At 38.4% G+C, this 23,951-nt stretch overlaps 3 protein-coding genes across 4 annotated transcripts in view; 2 read left to right on the top strand and 1 right to left on the bottom strand.

The window, feature by feature from the left end:
* LOC137489786 (uncharacterized) overlaps positions 1-23,951 on the bottom strand; it is a 284,916-nt gene that overhangs the window by 72,995 nt on the left and 187,970 nt on the right. The gene's annotated exons all lie outside the window — the stretch shown is intronic.
* The window catches only part of LOC137489914 (uncharacterized), a 171,963-nt gene that overhangs the window by 104,945 nt on the left and 43,067 nt on the right, over positions 1-23,951 (top strand).
* LOC100536766 (NACHT, LRR and PYD domains-containing protein 3) lies at positions 2,446-23,933 on the top strand. Of its 3 annotated transcripts, XM_073948272.1 has the most exons (9): positions 2,446-2,487; positions 9,881-9,974; positions 10,073-10,159; positions 10,446-12,270; positions 12,884-13,057; positions 13,186-13,365; positions 17,692-17,865; positions 21,791-21,837; positions 22,459-23,933. In XM_073948272.1, exons 4-9 carry the CDS (start codon positions 10,712-10,714, stop codon positions 22,986-22,988), a joined length of 2,664 nt encoding a protein of 887 aa, XP_073804373.1. In that variant the 5' UTR covers positions 2,446-2,487; positions 9,881-9,974; positions 10,073-10,159; positions 10,446-10,711; the 3' UTR covers positions 22,989-23,933. The 3 variants fall into 3 exon arrangements, with proteins under 3 accessions (XP_073804373.1, XP_073804374.1, XP_017211036.2); XM_073948273.1 differs by lacking the exon at positions 9,881-9,974; XM_017355547.3 differs by having other exon boundaries at positions 9,881-10,159.

Raw genomic sequence — 23,951 nt, 5'->3', positions numbered from 1 at the left:
TCACACTTCATAATTGCTAATCAACTGTTAATATGTTACGAAATGGCAGGTAATAAGCCAATATTTAATAGTGTGAATTGTTACTTAAACTAAAGTGTCAAATGAATTGAGAAGGACCCGTAATAGAGACTATTACGTTATAGAGACTGCATTTTCCAGTGTTTTATCACTTATAAAGAGCGGGACATTGAGCTGCTGTCGTGTGTCATTGAAGCTGAGTTTTCATCTGTGTTTTCTGCTAAAAGAAGTGCAGAGAAACGTAAAGAAACATGTAGAGCAGGGGTCACCAATCTCGGTCCTGGAGGGCCGGTGTCCCTGCAGAGTTTAGCTCCAACTTGCCTCAACACACCTGCCTGGATGATTCAAGTATACCTAGTAAGAACTTGATTAGCTTGTTCAGGTGTGTTTGATTAGGGTTGGAGCTAAAATCTGCAGGGCACCGGCCCTCCAGGAACAAGTTTGGTGACCCCTGATGTAGAGGAATGCACAATACTTACAAAACAGGTTTTTTTTAAGGACTGCTTCATTCTTCCACTTAATACTTGTTTCCTAAGCAGTGAACCTGCACACTTATGAAGAAACATCACTGGTGGACACAAACATCACAGTATATATAGAGTATATTCAGTGAAATCAGCTAGAGAAAGTATTTTATTGAGTCCAGCTTAATATGAGCTGCTTTGAATGATATCAGGATCATTAGTGAGGGTTGTTTATCAAACATAATCAGTCCTGTCTGATTCCACATCCTCTGAGCTGTAAATATTGCTGTGTTTACATGATCTCCAGATCTGTGTTTGTCATTATCTCTGCTTCTACAGACACATGATAACCTTTACTGTACTCTGTATTGTTATGATCAAATACAGCAGACCATCTGCTCTGAGACTGAATTTGAACTCATTCAGACTCTACATTCAGCAGCGAGAGGTTTGTGTTCATCAAAACATTGTCTGACAGGTTGAACATTCAGAAGGTCTGACTTTCCTTCAGCATTTGAAGAGTTTCCTAGAGTTTATCTAATATGAAAGTCAGATTCTCATCTGTAATGTGTTTTATTTATTTAATAGAACAGAGAGACGTTCACTGTGATTAAATAAAGTTTGCTGATCAGTTCCACACAGATATTCTCTTCAGTTATAGCCCAGATCCAGCAGTGGTTTATCTGATTGTCAGATTATTGAGTCTGTGAGGACTTCAGTTTGACACCCCTGGCGTAGATCATCCTGTATGTGCTTTAGGAAATCCACCAACGCTCAAAAGTACAATAGAAAAGTACAGGACATCTGAGGAAGAGGCACTGACGTCAGCTTTACAGCATTCTGGAGTTTACCCTGGAGGCAGTAGTCATGTGATCACTGGTAATAGAGACCATAATAGAGTAATAATAGGTAATAGAATAATAGTAGTAATAATAGGTAATGGAGACCTTCTTGCTTTTCTGCACAGGATGAAGACAGTTTAATCAGAATCTGATGATGATGATGATGATGAAGAACAGACCTTGATCATCCAGTATACTGTAAAGGTTTAAACAGCACAGCTTTCGAGAGATTATTGCGCTGTAGAGTAAACAGATAAACATGAGTATTTTGGTTTGTATAGAGCTTTTATTTCCAAGACATTGGTTGATGCTTGAAAAGATATTGGTGGGGGTGTTATATTGCCTGGTTTGTTTTATATATTGAACTGTATATCTCACAAAATCTGCTAAATATATCTCAGATCAGCGCACAAGCTGTGATTGAATTACACAGTACCACACAACTCCTCTGAGTAACATTTCCTCAGCTTAGAGTCTGTCTGCTCCCTCTCTACATTGAGTTAATCAGACAATTAAATGATGATCGAGCACTGATGATGAAGACCTGCTGTTAATAAGCAGAATCACTGAAGAGAAACACAAACACTTCAACTGACTCCAATCACAGGCTTAGATAAAATCAGCTAAAATAAGCTCAAAGGCTGAGCAACATGTCTGCCATCCTGGAGTGATGAAGCTGTGTCTGGCTCTGCTGTAGTGTTACAGAGATCAATACTGTCTGAAACGTATTCAAAATACAGCTTATTGAACAGCTTCATCGTTGTTGTTGTTGTTGTGCTACTTTTACTCTTTTAAACTCTACACACTTCCCATCAGGGAAAATATAAAACACACAACTTAACTGGGGCTGAAAATCATTCATTGTAACTTGTGTTACTGAGATTATAACAAGTACAATATATAGCACATGGAAAAGTGACCTGTTATATAACAGTGACTGCTTTACTTTTGTACTCGCAAAACTGCTATTACCAGCTGAGCAAAACCTCCATTGCTATCTTCTATTCTTATCTACTTGTGTGTCTGTGTTGTTCATCTGACTGGTTATTTTCTCATGTCTCAAACAGGTTGTGACGTGTTTTCCACAGGTGAAAGAATTTTCTGATGTTGTTCAGCTCAACAGTTCAGCGGAGGAACAGAAAGATCTGCAGGCATTATTTGAGGTGAGAGTTTGCTCTTTCTGTGCTTTATATCATCTATGAGTGTTGTCTGATTATCCGTGGATCATCTCTTTGCGTTTCTGAGACTTTACTGCTGAGATAAAGACATTCTGAGGATTTCATTTACACCTTTTAATGTCGAGTGTGTTTCTGGAAGAGGATCACAGAAAGCAAAAACCTTCTTATTCTGATACTGAGATCTGTGTTTATGAGTGATCTGTGAGTTTATGAATGATTATTAAACTCAGCACAGTGAACATTTCTTTAGTTATATCATTTTAGTCGTTTGATATGCAGTGACACACAATCAAATAATTTGTTGAACAGCTAAGCCACTTTTGATGTGATTTTGAGCACTGAAACTTCTCAAACGTACAGGCAAATGGGCCTGACACGGTTCAGATAGCATAGTGTGAGTGCGCCCTTACAGAAGCTACAGAATGCAGAAAACTCGCACTGCAATAACAGTATTCATGAATGCATTTAGTTTATTTTACAGTGGAGTCACACAATTTTAAGTGTTGATACATGAGTTGAAAACCCTGAAGAGTTTCAGCAGTCAGACCGGTTTCATTTGTTTGCCTGAAGTGTTTCTGCTTTAACTGATTCTGATGATAAAAATCTTCTGTGGCTACAACTGTCACCTGTTTTACATTATTTATACAATTTTTTTTTTGGTCTAAATACTATTACAGTTTTTTTGGATTGCCTAAGCACGATTTTCAAAACAGGGCCCGTGTTTTTTTTAAAACAGTACACACAATTAGCACAACCACACACCCAATTAGCAAAAACACTACAGATCCTTTGCATAATTACAGTTTTTTAGGATTGCTTACACACTAAAATTAAAAGTAGTACACTATTAGCAAAACCATACACACAAGTATCAAAACATCAGCCCATATTTGCACTACTATAAGCACATTGTCAGCCTCACACTTGTTGCAAATCTCTACACAGTGATTTGCAAAACACTAAACCCACTTAACATACATTACACACTAAAATCTATCATGAAGTCACTTCCTTGCAATACCAAAGCACTGACTGTCAAATTACTGCACCGTCCAACCAATTGGTTCAACACAGTCGTCAGGTGTGCAAACACTTGTTTGATTAATTGTAGACACACCAATCAGGTGTTTAAGCACTATAAAATGCCAGTTTCAGTTTCATCAAAACCATCAGGTCTCAATATCAACACTGGCACACACCATAAAAAAAAAAAAAAAACATATTCAAATGAAGCAAATTTATGGAGTGCCTTTCGAATACAATTTCGAAAGGGTGAAAAGACTGTGGCATGATTATGCAGAGGTATGTATTCACTTTAGCAGTGTGGTCTTGCATACTGTCTCGTAATCTTTTACTGTACTGTAATACTAGATCTACACTGAACTACACAATTTTGCCTGACACTGTTCTTCAGGTAGTTTCATGAATGGATGGAGAGGAGATCTAGCATGAGTTCGCTTACGTAGATGATGGTGTGTTCAAGCTGACGAGAACATGGAGTAGAAGAAACATCATTGGCCACAGGGCTATAGTCAATGTCCCAGGGCAACGTGGGGGAAATATACAGTAACACTCTGTGCAACCAAAGCGTACCATAGTACTCAGTGGAAACAGGCCATACATGCACCACTAATGGTTGGAGTCCTACCAGTAAAGAATTTAGCAAAATCTCTTAAACTGACAAGAAGGTGATGGGAAAGGACAAAGCAGTGAATTTAAGAGCTCATATTATGGGTTTTTGAAAATGAGCTTCCATGTAGTGTGTAACACATCCAAGGCTTAAATCTGAAAGTGCACCATATTTAAAACTATTGATTCATCTATGAAAGAGTCGACTAAACAAATCTTTAGCCATGTCGGTGTGATGTTAGATGCGTCCCAAATTGTGTGATGTGTGGAATGATGGACACTTCACACACTCAACAACCACAGTTTTGCTCACGTAGCGGAAGGGACAGTGCTATCGGGCACACATGTTGGATAACTTTATTTATTTTGCATGGTGAAAGCAGAATTTTCCTACGAGAGTGATTATAGCGCCTCCCGATGGAGAATGCGGTTATACTCATGGCAGGTATTATTTGATACTTCGGTCATTTATTTCACTTATTTGGCGGGCGTCAAACGTCATCAGGGAAAAGGTTTGAATTTCCGCTTAGTAAAAAAACATTAGTGCTGAATTTGAGACGACACTACATACATGTACTATGCTGTTGAGTGTGTAAGTGAATAAATACATAGGGCCCTATCATACACCCGGCGCAGTGTGGCGCAAGGCGTGACGCAGTAGTCTTTTGGTAGTTTCAGCAGTAGTTGGTCTAAAAAGGAAGGCGTTCTGAGGCGGACCGCTGGCGCGTTGCTATTTTGAAAACTATAATAGATTTTTCATTAGACCAAAACTAACCCGGTCTAAACTCCGGCGCAGAGTTGCGCCTCGCTTACACACTGCTTAATACGCAGAAGAGAGCAATAGGCAAATATCTGTACATATGAAAAAATGTAAATATTAAGGATATATATAGGATATAATAAGAATAGATATAGGATATAAATATAAAGGATTAAAATATTACAAAACATATTATTTTATAGCCTACATAAATATGAAAAACCACTGCTTTTATGTCTTCTTCATCTCGGGAGGCTTTTTCAGTTCATTAGTAACAATTTGCTTTTGTATAATGTTATTATTATTAGCAGTATTATTTATTATATCCATATTTATATTTGTTTTGTTAAAAACAAGCTTAGATTTGCCCACCTGTCAGGTTTTAGACCATATGGGGCACAGCATGTGTTTTAGGATATAACTCAGGTTTTTGAGCACATTTTGCTATTATTATTCATTTATTCGTTTGCTGGAAATTAGAACTGAATTTAGAAATAGTTTTGAAATGAATATTTGCGCTTAACAAACAAAAGTATTTATTTATAGACTAATTGATGTCTTTGCGTAAAGGTTTCCCTATCCAAGAGCGAAAGTGAAAGTGATCCATTATCTCTCATTCTCACGCAGTAGATGCTCTGTTTAACAGTTTTCTGTTAAAAAACTGTTAACTGTTTGCTTGTGAAATGCTCATTTTTTCCACTTAGACTTACTTTGCGTCCTGTAAATAGCGAATGCGCTCTTGGCGCGACGCAGCTGACTCTTAAAGGGAATGGGAGATGAGACTCTAATTGGTTTATTCTTAAAACACACCTATAACTCATAAAGAAAATAAACTCAACCCTTTTAGACCATGCACCGAAGCGCAAGGCAGATTTCCCGTCCTTAAATTAGCAAAAACGCATCCTGACACACCCTGAAAGCATTTGCGTCCTGCGTTTTGCACTTTGCGTATGGACCGTCAAAATAGAGCCCATAGTGCATGAGTGCATAGTGTATAGTGTGCCATTTGAGACGCAGCTCCAAAAACACAACTCAAGCCCTGCCAATTGGTTGTGCGCGCACGCGCAGACCCTGGAAAATTGAAACCCCAGCCACAAACACTGTAGAAAGAAAAAGAGGAAGACAAACACCGGCTAAATGTTTTGAAGACGATGTGCTCTGAAGTGTGAGGGAAAATTAGTGTTATTGCCATGGTGGGCAATTCTCTGTATCACGCTGAACGCAGTCAACCAATCACAACAGACTGGGTCATTGATCCAATTAGCGTAGATTAGCATCGCGGAAAGGACAGTTTTGGGAACAAATTATTCACTGTGCGAATCCTGTGGGACTCTTTGGGATATTGATTTTCTTTTCGGCTCAATCCCTTTATTAATCTGGGGTCGCCACAATGGAATGAACCACCAACTTATCCAGCATATGTTTAATCTTCATCATGATGAACACCTGCAGCTAATAAGTAGTTTAGGAATAAAATTGTCGTGACACTGGACTTTTCTCCGGTCAACCAATCACAAGTCAACCAATCACAACAGACTGGGTCATCGATCCAATTAGCGTAGATTAGCATCGCAGAAAGGTCGCACACCAGAATAGCTGCTTAGCTGCACCCAGCCACGACTCAGTACATTGTTCATATTCCTGCCATGCCACAGAGCGCCATCTGATAAGTTTAATTTTAAATATCATGCGAATGTGTGTGTCTGGTGTGTGATACTTTTAACTGTCATGTGCGCATTGTGTCGCAGCGCTTCTGGTGTGCGACCTGCTAAACACTCCCATCATTCCAACCTTCAGAACACGCATTTAGATATGTTATAATATGAAATAGCATTTAAATTATGAAGATTGTAACATTAAAGCAACAGTGGAGAGATCTGGTCCCTGCATCTCGTCAGGGTGCGCTCGTATATAGCCTTTAAAGTGCACACGCGGCAGCTAAGTCGCACTCTAGAAAACTGGACTAGTGTATGGCATAAAGGCGAGAAGCCTAATTCATTTCATGTTTTGGTTAACTAATTGATTAAATACAACTCTCCTGAGCTCTAAAAGGAAACAATGCAGAAGAAATTTGCCGTTAAGTTAATTTTAGCAGAAACGCAACTGCCAGTCATTTTCACATTAGTTTTTCAGTTAGGGGATATGTAGCCTTATAAAAATGTTGAGTTCACTGCACAGTCCTACAGTAATCTACACTATAATTAATAGTATAAGTTATTATATTCATTATTATTAATATATTCAAATGAACCTATGAAATTGACAATATGTGGAAACATTTTGAATGTTTGCTTTCATTTTGAAATTGCTAAAGCCAATTTTACAGTTGTGAAAAGAAACATCCCATTATGCAGCAACAGACTCAAGTTAGGACACTTAATAAATGACTTTTGAGTTTAAAGATGATCAGCCTGCAAAGTCAATCTTACAGTTATACATGAAATGGGTATAGTGCGTGAGTAAGTGGATTTGCCATGGATCAACCTCTCACATGCGCCGTAGGTAGGCTGAATGATAAACTTTAAAAATAAGTTATTTAGGCTATACTGATATTTGCTCATGCAAAATTAAACACCAGAAAATATACTGTAGGCCTATTTTAACGGCTAAAATACAGTTAGCTTATCAATTTTATTTTGACTTCTAGCTCATGGGCCAAAAAATGAAAATGTAACCTGAAAACATTATTAAAAAGGCTTAATAAATAAAAAGATGAGTAGGCCTAATGGCTTATGTTTTTTTTTTTTTTTTTTTAATGCCAACTGGACAGTATAACGAACAAAAAAACCTCACTCATGATAGCCTAACATAAATCTTTATTTTTCACCTTTAAAACTATGAAAAAGTTATATGTCCTATTGATTTCCGTGTTATCCATGCCAAAATGTAACCAATTTTCACAGTAATAACAAAATTTTTATTTTTAGGTATCTTTTATTTTAATTATTTTTCTGGCTACACTGATGCATTAAAATGTAACTAAGTAACACATTTAGCTGCTATTTTTTTAAATGACATTAGGTTGTAACATTTAACTTTTTTCTTACACTGATAGATGATTAGTTAAGTTGGGCAATAGGCAACGTGAAGCGTCACTACTCAGGTTATGCTTATTTCGCTATTTTTATTTACTGGTTATACGAATAGTGGGTTAGCTTGCATGTGTGGGCATAGTTTGAAGTCTTTACCTAAAACTTTAAACATATATACTATTTGAAAAAAAGCAGAAAGAAAAAAGGAGAATAAAATATAATTTAAAGCATTTATTTGACACTGAAGCCATGATCCATCTGCGTTAATAAACAGTGTTGCATTAACCTTCATTGATAAAATCAATAATAGGGAATACATATTCTTATTATTACTATAAGAAGTATATTACTGCCTTAAGTCAGTAACTTGAGCAGTAATGCAAAGTAATATTAAATAAGTGAATAAATAGCCTAAATGAAAGGAAGAAGAGGGACAAAAATCAGCAAATCTAATGCAATGACTGTAAAACATATCTAGTGTAGTGCCCCCCTATGGGATTAAAGGCCCCTCTGTTATGAAATCCTGGTGCTGAGGCTGTTCTGCTTGCCCGTTTTCATTGTATAAATTTGTTATGATAGAAAACAGTTTAATACTCTGGAATGGCATAGTCTGGAATTTTCTTTTTTTTTACCCTTTGTAATTCAAGTGTGCTGGACAACGAAGTTTAGGATCCACTTGCATTTTACTAAGAACAGTAGTCAGGTAGGCAGAGAAAACAGGGACAAACAGATGCATACAGAAAAATCTGCCGGCAGTGAGCAAAATAAACAATAAAACAAGGCAAGGGTGGAACACAGAGAGACTAGACACAAGAAACGCTTAGAAATGTTACAGTGTATTCCAAACAAGACTCAGCAAAGTGTGTGTGTGTGCGCTGTATATATAGTCTGTGTAATCAGTCCGTGAGCAGCTCCCAGCTGTGTGTGTGTAATCAAAGGAGAACTGGAACATGTCTGTGTGTGTGTGTGTGGTGACAGGAGATGTAGTTTATATAGTGGCAGAATTGTAGTATGAGTAAAAGTAAATGTTCTCCAGTGATCTATGAGGGTTAGATTGCTAGTGATCGTTACAGAGCCCCTCTCTAGGAGGGGATTCAAGATGCTACTAACACAGGCCAAGAAGGAGGTGAAGGTGGTGAAGAAGTTTGTCTGGAGCATGGAGCTCTGGATAACTTAGAACAAAGAGCTGTGGAGGGCCTGGAAAGTGGAGCTGTCTGGGGCTTAGTTTCAGAAGACAGTGATGGATCTGACAACCCATGTGGGTCAGGAAGCTCAGGTTCAGAGGCACTGGCTGTTCACATAACCCCAGTGGATCAGAAGGCTTAGGTTCAGGAGACACTGAAAAGTCACACGGCTCTGAAAAGTTTTTTTAAGTGTTCACATTTTTAAAAATAATGGTACAACACTGTCAGAAAAAAATGCACCAATAAGATACATTAACCATTACTGTACCTTTAAAGGTACACTATAGGCCCTATTTTGTACCCCATATGAATTATAAGATCTAAACTAGAGGTACAGAAAGTTACCTTTTAGGGTTCCACCACAGTGATGGGCATTTTTATCAAAAAATGTAGTATGCTTTTAACATTGGTCATATGTGTGTGAAACTCCACCAGTGTCAACTGTCATCTAAAGTCTTTTTTTTACTGGCTTTATTAGTTTTCTCAAATGGTTGTTTAACCAGTTGAACATCTAAATAAACACTTCTGTATGATGATTCAGAAAGAAGAGTTACAGAACTTCAGCCAAAGACACAAGTTAGGTAGACAAACAAACATCTTCATCACTCCTGGTTAGTAAGAGCCACTTAAAAGAGTGACAATTTTCAAAATTGTCAATTTTGAAATGTCAAGTTTCTACTCTGAGGTTAATTTCATTATTTAATTAATAAGTAACTGCTTAGGTTCGTATGTTAATTGTAAAAACTAATGCAGATGTTGCTCTTGTCCTGTAGCTGTGAATGGGTGAAGCACCATGGCGAATGTTAAACAGCTGCTCGACAACTCACTGAATGAACTGTTAGAAGCTGAACTAAAAAAGTTTCAGAGGTACTTAGTGAATGACCATAATGAGATTTCAAAAGCTGATTTGGAGAATGCAGACAGGTTGGATACAGTAGATAAGATGGTATCATGTTTTGGATCAGGAAGAGCTGTGAAGGTCACAGTGGACACCCTGAGGAAAATAAAGCAGAATGACTTGGCTGATCAGCTGGAGAGTACACAGAAGCAAGGTATTGTTTAATTCCTTGTCAACATTTTGAAATGTGATTATTTAATTCCATGTTAAAACCCTATCCTAGCAATGGTTTTAATTCAGCATTGCTATGGACAACAGTGATGGTGAATCATAATGCTAATGCATGTAAATGGGTGCCTGAATTTCACATGATCAACATTCATATGTTCGTCTTCGTTCATCTAAATTTGTTTATATGTGTAATTGTTATTTTTTTCTTAAAGGGAAGCACAGGGCATAATCATGTTTTACTTTATTGTTTTTTCCTCTCTCTTGTAAAGGTGCACCTTTAGAGAACTGTAAAACTCCTCCTCTTGATTACACAAACATCAGCCAGAAACTAAAAAAGAAATTTAAAGAGGAATTTGAGCAGATATTGCTTGGTAATTCACAGACGGGTCACCAGAAGAAGCTGGATGATATTTACACTGATCTATATGTGGTGGAGAACAAGACTGGAGGAAGAGAAAATGACCATGAAGTGATACAGATAGAGTCAAAACACAACCAACAGACAGCCAAGGATAAACCACTCAAGTGTAATGACATGTTTAAAGTTCAGCCTGACACAGGTCTACAAAACAGAAGAGTCCTGACACTGGGGATCGCAGGAGTGGGAAAGACTGTCTCTGTGAATAAATTCATTCATGACTGGGCTGACGGAAAAGACAATCAAGAAATAGTCTTCATATTTCCGCTGCCGTTCCGTAGACTGAATCTGATTAAAGAAGAAAAGTACAGTCTCATAGGTCTGATTAACAAGTACTTCTTTAGAAGTGGAGGACTGAGCTCTCTTCCTGAAGAACAAGGCAAGGTCATGTTCATCTTTGATGGACTGGATGAATATCGCTTTCAATTGAACTTCAAAGAGGATGATGGCTTTACAGATGTTGACAAGGAAATGACAGTGAGTAAGATAGTAACACATATCTTAAAGAGAGAGCTTGTGCCCTCTTCCCTCATCTGGATCACATCTAGGCCAGCAGCAGCCAGTCTGATACCCCAAAACTCCATTGATCAGGTGACTGAGGTGCGTGGATTCAGTGATGAGCAGAAGGAGCAGTACTTCATCAAAAACAGCAGTCCTGAGGTTGCTGGAAACATCATCAGCCACATCAAGAAATCCAGGAGTCTGTACATCATGTGCCACATCCCCGTCTTCTGCTGGATCTCTCTCACTGTTCTTCAGCCTTTGCTGGGTCAAGAGAGCAATGAAAAAACACCCACAACTCTCACAGGGATGTACATCAACTTCTTACTGTCTCAAAAGCAACAGATGAAAGAAAAATATAGTGATTCTGAACCTGAAGCCAATGCCTGGTCTTTTGATGACATTGTTCTGAAGCTGGGGAAACTGGCCTTTGAACAGCTGCAGAAAGGACAACTGATTTTCTACAAAACAGATCTGGAGAAGTGTGGACTAGATGTCAAGGAAGGGTCTGTGTTCTCTGGATTATGTACTCGAATGTTTCAGGAGGAAAACCCCATCTCAGGGGAACAGGTGTACAGTTTTGTTCATCTCAGCGTTCAGGAGTTCATTGCTGCTCTCTATGTGTTTTTCACTTACAAAGACAAGAAAGCAAATCCATTTCTTGAATCCAGGAAAAAGGAACTGACATGGAAACTCTCTACAAAGACCCTGTTTAAACTTCATAAGGATGCAGTCGAGAAGACTTTACAAAGCAAGAACGGACACCTGGACCTTTTCCTCCGGTTCCTGTTGGGTCTTTCACTAGAGTCTAATCAGAGTGACCAGAGTAACCTGAAGCAGCTCCTGCCAGGGCTGAAGCTCGAAACTGAGAACATCAAAGATACGACTGACTATATCAAAAAGAAAATAAAGAAGGAGAAATCAGCAGAGAGAACCATCAACCTCTTCCACTGTCTGAACGAATTGAAGGATGACTTTGTGGAGGAACTCCAGAAGAGTCTGAGCTCTGGAAATCTTACAGCACAGAATCTGTCCTCTGCTCAGTGGTCGGGTCTGGTGTTTGTGCTCCTGATGTCAGAAGAGATTCAAGAGAAGTTTGAACTGCAGAAATACAGAAGATCTGATGAAGCACTGATGAGACTGATGCCAGTGGTCAAGATCACCACAAGAGCACTGTGAGTTTTCTGGATACACTTATGCCCATTTCACACATCGATTTGCAACACATCTGCAACCCATGAGTCAAATGTGTGCAGTGCAGAAACAGCACAGACTATTTGTGTTTTCACATCAAATGTGTATTACTGATCTCCTGCTGTACACAATATCTGTTCTCCTTATGTTTACTCCATTTTTGGACATTCTTTTCAATACTTTGATTCTCTTTTTACGCAATACAATAATATAATCTCTGCTTTCTTTTAACACGCACGCACGCACGCACAAACACACAGACAGACAGACAGACAGATAGATATATAGATAGATAGATAGATGGTGTGCATTTCAAAACTGATAGCTCTAATATGTTAACATGAGTTTGGAAAACAGAAAGTTTTTAATAATAATAACTAAAAATTAATTATCACACAAAACTGTGAATTGTTAGCTAAATAATAATTGTATGTTTATTTTACAGCCTTGGATTCTCCCTTAAATTCAGTATTTACAGAGTCCATATAGTGATTTTACCTTTACTTAAACTATAAGACAACATTCAAGTGTTTTTGTCTCGGCTCTGGATTAATAGGTAAATGCAAAATAATTATTTCTGTTTTTCCCTCACAGGCTACAGTGCTGTAATCTCACTGTTCAGTCCTGTGAGAGTTTGTCTTCAGCTCTACAATCCTCAAACTGTGTGCTGAGAGAGCTGGACCTGAGTATCAATGACCTGCAGGATTCAGGAGTGAAGCTTCTCTCTGATGGACTGAAGAGTCCAAACTGTAAACTGGACACACTGAGGTCTGAGTTCAAACACCTGATTGACTGACTGATTGATTGATAGATTGACTGATTGATTATAATTATTATTTACATGAAGTGAATGACAAAAATACACTGTAAATTTGATTAGTTTTCTTATTTCTCAGATTGGCTATGTGTAATCTCACTGTTCAGTGCTGTGAGAGTTTGTCTTCAGCTCTACAATCCTCAAACGGTGTCCTGAGAGAGCTGGACCTGAGTAACAATGACCTTCAGGATTCAGGAGTGAAGCTTCTCTCTGATTCTCTCAGACTGAAGAGTCCAAACTGTAAACTGGAGACACTGAGGTAAATGATTCTCCACTCAAAAATAACTGCTAAACGATTTCACAATAGCCCACATTATTTCATATTAGGGGTTTTTGTGTTGTCAAGTTCTGATTGGAGGAGCAGCAGGCAATCTTAGGGTTTATTGACTTAGAATGCAGAACTGAATACAGTGCAGCAGAAAGCCCAATGGTGTCCAGAGACAGCCTCTGAGCTCCTGTAAACAGAAATGTTCAACATTTGCTCTGCGTTCTTCTTGCTCTTCTGCTTTGGAGCTGACACAGATGACTGGTGCTGTGTGTAGAGGTTCTTCAACTTGACACAGAGTCTAAAAATGCTGCGCTCAAGTGTGCAGTGCTTCAACAGACGTGAGGCATAAGAGTAATCAAAACCCCATCATAATGGTAATGAGCTAAATGAACTCTCCTCATGTTGTCTGGTATATTAAATGTCGCCGTGTAGGTCGTTAGTTTCACGAAGACAAAGTACAAATGAAAGAACACATGGAGCAAATCATGTCATCTAACAACTCCTGATCTCTCCAGTTCACACACTTTCCATCTCTGAATATGTTTCTCTCACTGACTGCTGTTTACATGATGCACACTTCCCCTTACTGACATGTCATGAGCCTCACTGATCAGCTTATGATTGGCTGTTTCTGTTGCCAAGTGTCCAACAGCAACAAAACACATTGCTCTGTCTCACACTGAACAAACTTACAGTAGCAGCATGATTAAGAGATGCAACCATTATACATTTTGTTTTGTAGGATTATACTCTGGGAAATAATCACAGTTTCATGGTTATCATGATTATTAAGCAATCATTAATTTCAGAGCACTACTAGTTTAGAAAATCACATGAAAACTACACATTTTACAGTGTTATTTACTGCTGCTCAATAAATAATGTGTTATTGTAGCCAAATAATTAATAATAATAATAATAATAATAATAATAATACAACAATAATACAAAATAGCATTAAAAACAAACACTAGTCCATTTCCCTCTTTGTGCTTAAAATAAGTGATTGCTTTTGTCATTTAAACACAAGTAATAATTTTACACTGAAAATAAATGACAGAACAATGAATACATGAATAAAAATAGGAATAAACAAAAACAGTATTTGTCTAATGCAGGGCTTGAAATTTACTTTTTTACTTGGTAGAAACAGTGCTCCCAACTTCAAAAATTTAAGAGCACCAGAATAAATGCAGGAGCGACAGAATAAATGCAGGAGCGCCAGAATAAATGCAGGAGCGCCAGAATAAACGCAGGAGCGACAGAATAAATGCAGGAGCGCCAGAATAAACGCAGGAGCGCCAGAATAAATGCAGGAGCACCAGAATAAATGCAGGAGCGCCAGAATAAATGTAGGAGCTCCACTCCTTTATACTTTATTATCAGATTTATTGCAGTTGAAAACATGATCAATCAGGACTAACTAAAATATGTATCTAACTAATTCATCATAATGACTTATTAATATTTAAATCCAAAATTAATGTTTAATAATTATAAAACATTAACGATGACGATAATACTTACAATAAATAACATTTCTCATCATTAGGCTTCCTTTAATGTGCTTGAATGTGAGTTATCTGCTATAAAAAGTCTGTTAACTGCTACTGTTACTTTATTAAAAATAAATTAGCATCAAACAATTGAAGCATTGCAGAAAGAAATATTTATTTTGCAAAATTGTTTTTATATGCATGTCAATTAATAGATAATATTTCTGCTGAAAAACGGCTCAAAACCGTACAGTTCTTCAACATGAGCCGCAGTTTCAGTGTTAACTTAATAAAGGCAAGCTTCTTTGGCGATGACGTGTCGAGTGTTAGATTTTACATTTAGCGGACATTTGCTCTGAACATCGAGATTCAGGCCATTGATCAGCTGGGACACTCTGAGTCTTTCAGCACTCTCTCTGAAAACTCTCTTGGCTGGCGGATCAACATTCACCTCATTATCGTTCTCATCGGCGCCATTGTTTGGAACTGTAGGTGGGTTTACAAACTTGTGGACTTTTCATTGCATCTTGCTCAAACTTCAGTCGTTTGTGTCACAGTGTAAAACTAAAGACACTGACTAACAAACACACATCACATTGCATTCATACATAAAATACATGCTTTTAAACATGGACCTTTGTGTTATTTGTATTGTGCATGTGTGTGTTTGTGTAATGTGTATATGTTGTGTTTTGTCAAGATTAGCATTGTGTTTATGTACAAATCTCACTTTCAAGAGTTCCCACTTAGATATGCTTTGCACTTATAGCAGGTTTGGCATGCTGTCCCGGGAGAGAACCCTGAGCTTGGAGATATTTGAGCCCAGGGCTCCCGCCCGGTCTAGAAGCATATCAGGAGAACCGAGATCAGGTAGGTCTCGATCGCTCCCCCTTTAGAAGGGGAGAAAAAGGAGGAGATGGGGTGAAAGGGGGGATTCTTCCAAAATGAAGATAGCGCAATGAGGAGAAAGTGATCCATTTATACTAAGCTAGGATCATTCTAATTGGATTATTACTGATTACGGATGAGTGGCCAGCGGTGCACAATCATATCACGTGCTCCTCTCGAAATTAGTTTATGAAACTTCACTTGATGTCAAACAATAGCCCATATCATCTTCCCATTCACACTGAAATAACCACAGACACATTTTCTTTTAAACATCATTTATTAACCAAACATAGAGAGTTGACATATACTTACCAGTTTCTATTTCTCAGCACCAAACCTGTTTAACTTTCAAACAAAGTCATTTATACAGATTTTTCCCGCCTTCACTTTGGAGCAGCCATTTTCCATGACATCATCAGGGTCACATCCCCCTGGTCAGTAAATAAAAATCACAGTTTTGTTGTTTAAATTTGTATTGGTTATTTGTTGTTCTGTATTTTGAGTTTTGTATGCATATTCATTTATTTGCATTAATTTATACTTTTGTTGAATGTCTTTTTATGTATTTTTTGTCTACATGTCAACCTACTACCAGTAAAATGGTTAAACCCATGGGCAGAGCCAATACTATAAACTGGCCCCAAACAGTCACTCGAAGTGGGTTGTTTTAGGAGTAGGTTGTGTTGTGTCAGAGTATTGCTAACAGATTTTGTTCAGGTCATTTCCTTGATTTAGCTGAACAAGCCTGTATATACATTGTAAATATTGTAGAGTTTATTTTATTTATTTTTGTTATTTTGTCACTTTCACCTTTTTGCTGGATTTTTGTCTTCACCTCGTTTAAAATAAATCACTTCACTTTCACCAGCGGCTTCTGTGACACTTTTTGCCTCCATCTGCCCAGTCAATCGTAAAAGTTTGCATTTTCTGCAGTCACAAAAGCTCTCTCCATTTGAAAATAACGAACTTGCTTTATATACCCACAGTCATAGTTAATCCAATGAGTGTGGTTATAAGTGTAAACCGCGACACAGTGGGTATAACTTTTAGTTGCAGCAGTTTTGATCTGTGTAGAAAAACGGTGTTGAGAAGTCTTTACGATTAATAAACTGTGATGAATTAAAGCATGTTTAATAGTGTAACCGGTTAATCATTGCATCCCTAACCACAATGCAGTGTTAACATTACAAATATGATGCTAACACTACTCCATATCAGCGCTTCATAACCCTGGGTAAAGTGCAGCGCTAACACTGCTTTCAGATTACAGGTGTAAATGTGTCTTTACCTGCTTTAATAGAAGTGTGAACAGGTGTTACCAGATGTGAAGCCCCTTTAGTGGACTGGCAGTAGAAGACACTAAACATCTGCAGGGCTGTGATTTATTCATATCCATACAAATGTGTGTGTGTTGAAGCAGATTGAAGATCATTCATTCATTTTCCTTCAGCTCAGTCTCTTATTGATCAGGGCTCGTGTCTGACTGACAGGGGAATGTGACTGTGGGTCAGGTGATGAACACATTAAGAGAGCGGGTTTGAGTTTGTCTGAGCTCATTTTGTTTTAGTCCACAACAGAATCACAATATAAATGATGAAATCAGCTCATTTCCTGTTGTGTTTTATACAAGACTTTAAGATGATCTTCTGAGCTCAAGTGTGTCATCTTCCTCACACAGACTTTACAGCTTGATGTGGTGTATTATGAACAATGTCTTTGCTCTGTACACTTCTACTGATGATGTTGAGTCGTTGTTGAGTGTGTGAGTGTGTTTGCTGATGTGAGGGCTCGATCAATAAGGAGAGCTGATCAGGATGTGTGTGTTCATCACTGCTGTTGACATGAGCAGAAATAGCAGTCAGCATCTTCACAACACAAAGAGATGTGTGATTGTCCAACTGTGTGATGTGGACTATTGCTGTGTTTGTAGATTGTCTGGCTGTATGGTGACAGAGGAAGGCTGTGGTTTTCTGTCTTCAGCTCTGACTTCAAACCCCTCACACCTGAGAGAGCTGGATCTGAGCTACAATCATCCAGGAGATTCAGGAGTCAAGCTGCTCTCTGAACAGCTGGAGGATCCAAACTACACACTGGACAAACTCAAGTATGTGGAGCAGCACTGGCCTTGTGCTTTTACACTGAATGGCTTTAAAAAGACACTAGAAAGCTCTTTTCTGATCAGCTTCAGTTTTCTGTGAGGGTTATGGGGTGAGGACAGAGATACAGCTTATAGAGTATTACAGTCATGTCTATGAAGAGCAAATCATTGACTGTGAAATGAAGTGCAACACCCTTATGCAGCGCATGTCAACTGCCACTTGTGAGAGAGAGCTCAAAGCTGGTATCGATATAACCAAAGCAAGATCATAAATATTCCATAACAATACTTATAGAAATAGTTATACATTTACATATTGTTTATTGAGATTGTGTGATCTGTATAGGCTGTCTGATCTTTAGAGAAGCTGTAAACTGACACGCGTGCGGTGATGTTTAGCTCTGACGAGGCGCTTTTATTTAGCCTGTAGTCTTTAGATTTTTTACGTAATGTCCCATTACTTAACATTTCTTTCATTTTTTTTATATATAGTTTATATATAAAATGAGTGCTAGCTTGTTTAGTTATTTCAAATTTGGTTGGACTAAGCTATTAATATATAAAACATTTGGCTAATTGATACATTGAGACATTGAAGTTAGGTAGGACAACAAGAGACAACCAAATATATTCCCCCTATGTTGGGAAATGTAACCAAAAAGTATCTTTGCGTGTGCGCAACAAGCGCGTAATATAACGTAATAAAAGATTTATGGTTGTTACTTGTTTGGTTCCAACTTCCACAGTTATTTCAGCCTGTAGCATTGTTGTGTTTTTTCCGTTATGTTGATAAAAGTTCTGTGTTTAATAACAGTGATTATTTTTTAGAAGTTTCCTTGTCTTCCATTCAAACAATTGACCCCGAATTGGCAATTCCCGCAAAACGGAAAGTGAAAGTATTATACGCACACATTTATAAGCTATTTAAAAGCAGAAAAAAAGAGGAAACCCCCACCCCACGGTGATACCGGTATTACCAGTGTTGTCACATGTCAATTAACCGGTGGGGAAATTTCCTCATCGTCACAACCCTTGCTAATCTATCAGGAACTTGGGTGCTGGCGAGCAGCTTTAAAGGGCACATTTTTTTATATTTATTATAAGTTTTTTTGTGTCCCCAGAATGTTTCTGTAAAGTTTCAGCTCAAAACACCCATCAGAGTATTTATTATAGCTGTTTAAAGTGTCTGTATTATAGCTGGGAAAAGGTTGTTGCTGTTTTTTTGCACTGGGCCTTTAGGGCGAGTCATCCCCGCCCACCGATCCCACGTACCTGTTAGCAACATGCCCTCGGCTACCTCAGGAAGCAGATCTCACGTAACGTTTGTGAGAAATACTACAGTAAGAACTTTACCAATTAGTATTTGATGCATTTTTTATGTAGTTGCGACAATGAGTTCACGCACACACAGCGCATACACCCAGACACACACACATATAGCACAGACACGTAGCAAGACACACACGCACATACATAGCGTAGACACGCAGGCAGACACACACACACTTATAGCACAGACAAGTAGTGCAGACACACGCACATACATAACGTAGACATGCAGGTAGACACACAGAGACAGTGAGAGAGACACGAGGCTGTGCTGAAGAAGTGAATCTAAAGTGAATGGCTGTACTTCATTACACACATGCACACGTTTTAAAACTTGTTAAACTTGTAAAACTCACTCTTGATCACTTCTGATGATGAGTGATGATACTATAGTTTGATAAAAAAAACACAGACAGTGGAATGTGTTTTAACAGAAATATTTTGTAAACTAAATTTATTAAAGTAAAATGTTAAAAACTGTAGATTACTGTCAACCACAGCTGCTGGTATTTTTTCGTAAAATCAAAAAGGGAAAAAAAAACAGCAAAACGGTTTGTGTCACCATTGTGGAGGATAATAGCGTCTCTGTTCAAGACCAGGATGAACTGAGAGTGTTTGATGTTATGCTGCATCTTCTTTTGTTTAAAGGTAACTGTGTAGTTACTAATGCAATCAAAATCTGTTTGCTAGTTGCAATCACACATGAACACATTATTGCATCTAAAGACTTTACATTTTTCTGGACTAAGCTATGATTTTGTAAACTAAACATTGTATTAGTTCATGAGATATGGTTATTTTACGTACATTTATACAGTTCTATAAAACTTCCATATTTTTCACAGAAAGATTCCGGTAACCACAGCTGCTGGTATTTTTTCGGAAATGTAACAGATATTTTACACAATAAGAGTTTGCTAATTAACACTCTCTTGGTGTTGATAATGTTAACACTTTCAAAAGTGTTATTTTTAACACTTTTACAGTGGTTCCCATATAAACTCTGAAGGAGTGTTCATTTTAACTCCAAGGTAGTTAAATCTACAATCTAAAATTTGCAGTGTAGCAAACTGAACAGACCATTTATTCCCGGGTGCTTTGCGCTCGTCCTGTCTTGTCGATATAATTTTACGCATTTCTATGGAGACATGTTAATGCGCGCAGCTGTCAATCAATATTGGTGGGCGGGGGGACCGCACTCCTAAGTAAAGTTGCGGTCGATCTGAAAACCGCACCAATTGTTCCACCGTTTTTATGTTGTTAAATTTGAAAAAAAAAAAAGGACTGGGTGTATTTATTTCACCTCAATATGACAGTATATATACTATACTTACACACATGTCCAAACAGCTTGAAAAGTAGATTTTTCACCATAGGTGCCCTTTAATAATCTGAACATAGTTTAGAGATGGACTGCAACATGTGCTCAAAGCCTGCATGTGCTGAAGAACGATGGCAAAGCTAAGTGTGATCACTGTAATAAATGAATGTTGCAGCAGGGTGTCTCCATCAACATGAGCAGTATCTGCGCTCGCTTCACCAACAGCAGAGGAAAAGAACGCACTGTTACATTCATTGAGCATCCCGGCTCAACCAACAAGTGTTGTGCAGGGCTCAAAATTAACCTTTTTGGTTGGTAGCACCAGTGCTCCTAACTTTAAAAATTTAGGCGCATCAGCCAAAATTTTGTCGCACCCACCAGTTATGAGCACTGTTACTACAAGTTATATATAAACATATTTATTGCGTTTGAAATCAACACTAATCAAACTAACAAGCAAAAAAAAAAAAAATACATACATATATATATATATATATATATATATATGTGTATATATATATATATATATATATATATATATATATATATATATATATATAGCGTGAGGAAATATGTCTCAACGAAATCCCGTTATCACAAGAAAATACATTTTATAACATAAGTGACCAAAGCATACACGGAGCGCTCACTGGCCCTGCACATACTGCTTGACATGAATGAATCTGTTTACGATAAAACTGTGCTGTTCTCACAAGTGCTGTCTGATGTTGCACTGATGCTTTTGACATGTACTGTACCTTATTATATGCATACATCATGTTAATAGCAATAGGCTACCGGTCTTTTTATGAGTAGCGATGTTAGTTTACTCAGTGTAAGCCCGTTTGCGTGGTGTTAAATTTGACATATAGCTGCCCCTTGCACGGCGGATGCATCTGGGGATTATATGAAGGATTAAACTGAAGCTCTCATGCTAGATGTAGCAAACAGTTACCTGAAAATTCCATCCCACTGACTTTTCATAGATGCATTCTGCGTGAATGACTCCCGAATTCGCGCATGTGGTGAACATTTTGCAGTAAAAACTGGTCACACACAACAATTTTAAGCACTTGTAGAAATGCTCCCAAATATATTTTGAGGTTGCATAGATAAAATTTTGGGTGCATATGCGACCAAAATGGTTGCAATTTCGAGCCCTGTTGTGTGTTTGAGCTGAAGAGTTTGGAACATGTAGCTGAACAGCTCAGTGCTAGCTTTAGCTTATTAGCTGAGGGGGAAACTAAACAGCTCATTCTCTCCATCTGTGTGTGTTTACAGTCTGGATTATGGAGGACACACAAGGATTACAGCAGGACCGCGCAAATGTAGGACTTCACACATACACATACGCATGCACACACACGTACATACATACACACACACACATGCATATGCACAGGCATGCACACAGACACACATACACGCATATGCACACACACACATGCACGCATCCACACACACAAACGCTCTCTCACCCACACACACAAACATACACACACTCTCTCACACACAAACTCTCTCACACACGCAGGCATGCACGCTCGCACACACCCACACAAACACCCCCACACTAGAGATGCGCAGTTGGCGGTTACAGCCGCGGACTCCGCGGATAAACCGCGGATCGGGCGGATGACGTTCCGAAAAAATAATATTTTAATTAAATTCGGGCGGGTGGCGGGCGGTTGTACTGTTTTTGTAGGCATAGCTGGCGCACCAACGAAAAAGCCTAGGACTGACTTCACAGAATGTTACTGTGGATGGATGGCGGACGGATGATGAATTTTGTCATGCGGTTGCGGATGAAATAATAGCCCATCCGCGCATCTCTACCCCACACACACACACACACACTCTCACACACTTGCACACACATACACACTCTCTCTCTCACACACACAAACACACACAGCAGTGGTTATAAATATGTGTGTTCTTGTGTTCAGATGTCTGTTTCCTCACTCTGGATCCAAACACAGCACACACTCGTCTCATTATGTCTGAGGAGAACAGAGAGGTGAAGTGTGTGGAAGAGGATCAGCCGTATCCTGATCATCCAGACAGATTTGATCATGATCCTCAGGTGTTGTGCAGAGAAAGTGTGTGTGGACGCTGTTACTGGGAGATTGACTGGAGTGGAGATGTTGATGTGTCTATATCAGTGTCATATAAGAGCATCAGGAGGAAGGGAGCAGGTGATGAGTGTGAGTTTGGACGTAATGCTCAGTCCTGGAGTTTGCTCTGCTTTTCCTCCAGTTTCATATTCAGACACAATAACACACACACTGTTCTCCCAGTGAAGGCGCTCAGCAGTAGAATAGGAGTGTTTGTGAATCACAGTGCAGGAACTCTGATCTTCTACAACATCTATAGAGACACAATGAGCCTCATCCACTCAGTCCAGACCACATTCACTGAGCCGCTCTGGCCTGGGTTTAGAGTTTATTATCCTGGATCATCAGTGAAACTGAACTGAAGACTGATGAGAGATCTCAGAATCCTTTGCAGGAGCAGTCCGCAGCTGTGTGTGTGTGTGCTTGTGCGCGCATGTGTTCACTACTGTGTGTATGTGTGCTGAAGGATTCAGATTTCTGCTTTCCAATCCATCTCATCATGGACAAACGTTTATCCTTTTCTCATAATCTTGTTTCTCATAATTTTTTTTTAATTAAATATAATTATTTGATTATTTGAATGAGTATTTAACTGTGAATTGATTTTAATTAATGAATAAGTTAACACATTGCTTAATATAAGAATGTTCAGTGCATTTGCCTGTCTCTTTATAACTATTTTCAGAAGCCACCAAACTAGGTCAGAGGTCACGGAGACCTTGAGTGGAACTGATGGCTGAGGACTGGAATCAACTGTTTCTATTGTTATTTCTAGTCGTTATTCTAAAATGTCTAAAGTGATATTGCTGTTTTTACGGTTAAATCTTTTAAAGTCATTCTACTATTATTTAAGATAGACTTTGTGTAGTAAGGAATTATAACTGCCTGAATGTAGATTCTACCACTTTTTAACCAGTTTTGATAAAGACGGCTGAGAGTACAGTCAGCCTTGGATAATAAACAGATTGTACTTTAAGTGTGTGTGTTCTATTTAATTGTTGATCCGTTTCACAGGTCTGAAGCCAGCTCTAATCAGTCTAAAGGATGTCTGACGTTTATGCTTAAGATATTGTTCGGAATTTACGCACAAACCCCACGCGGAAATGTTCCTAGTCTATCTGTGTTTTAACCAATCAGGTTAGGACACCTGTATGTGTGACGCAGTTAATGACGTTATGTGAGAGTATAATTGTTATTGATTGATGATTGTAAGCAGAGCGGCCTAGGAACTCACTGTGAGTGTTGAAGCTGGCTTCTGCGAATGAAACTGCAAACTATCTTCAGTAAACTTGATTCATTTATTTAAATCTCTGACTCCGGCTCTT

Source organism: Danio rerio, chromosome 4 (genome assembly GCF_049306965.1).
Source record: "Danio rerio strain Tuebingen ecotype United States chromosome 4, GRCz12tu, whole genome shotgun sequence".
NCBI classification, from domain to species: domain Eukaryota; kingdom Metazoa; phylum Chordata; class Actinopteri; order Cypriniformes; family Danionidae; genus Danio; species Danio rerio.
Note: the sequence above shows the minus strand (reverse complement) of the source record. Positions and strands in the feature narration are given on the sequence as shown.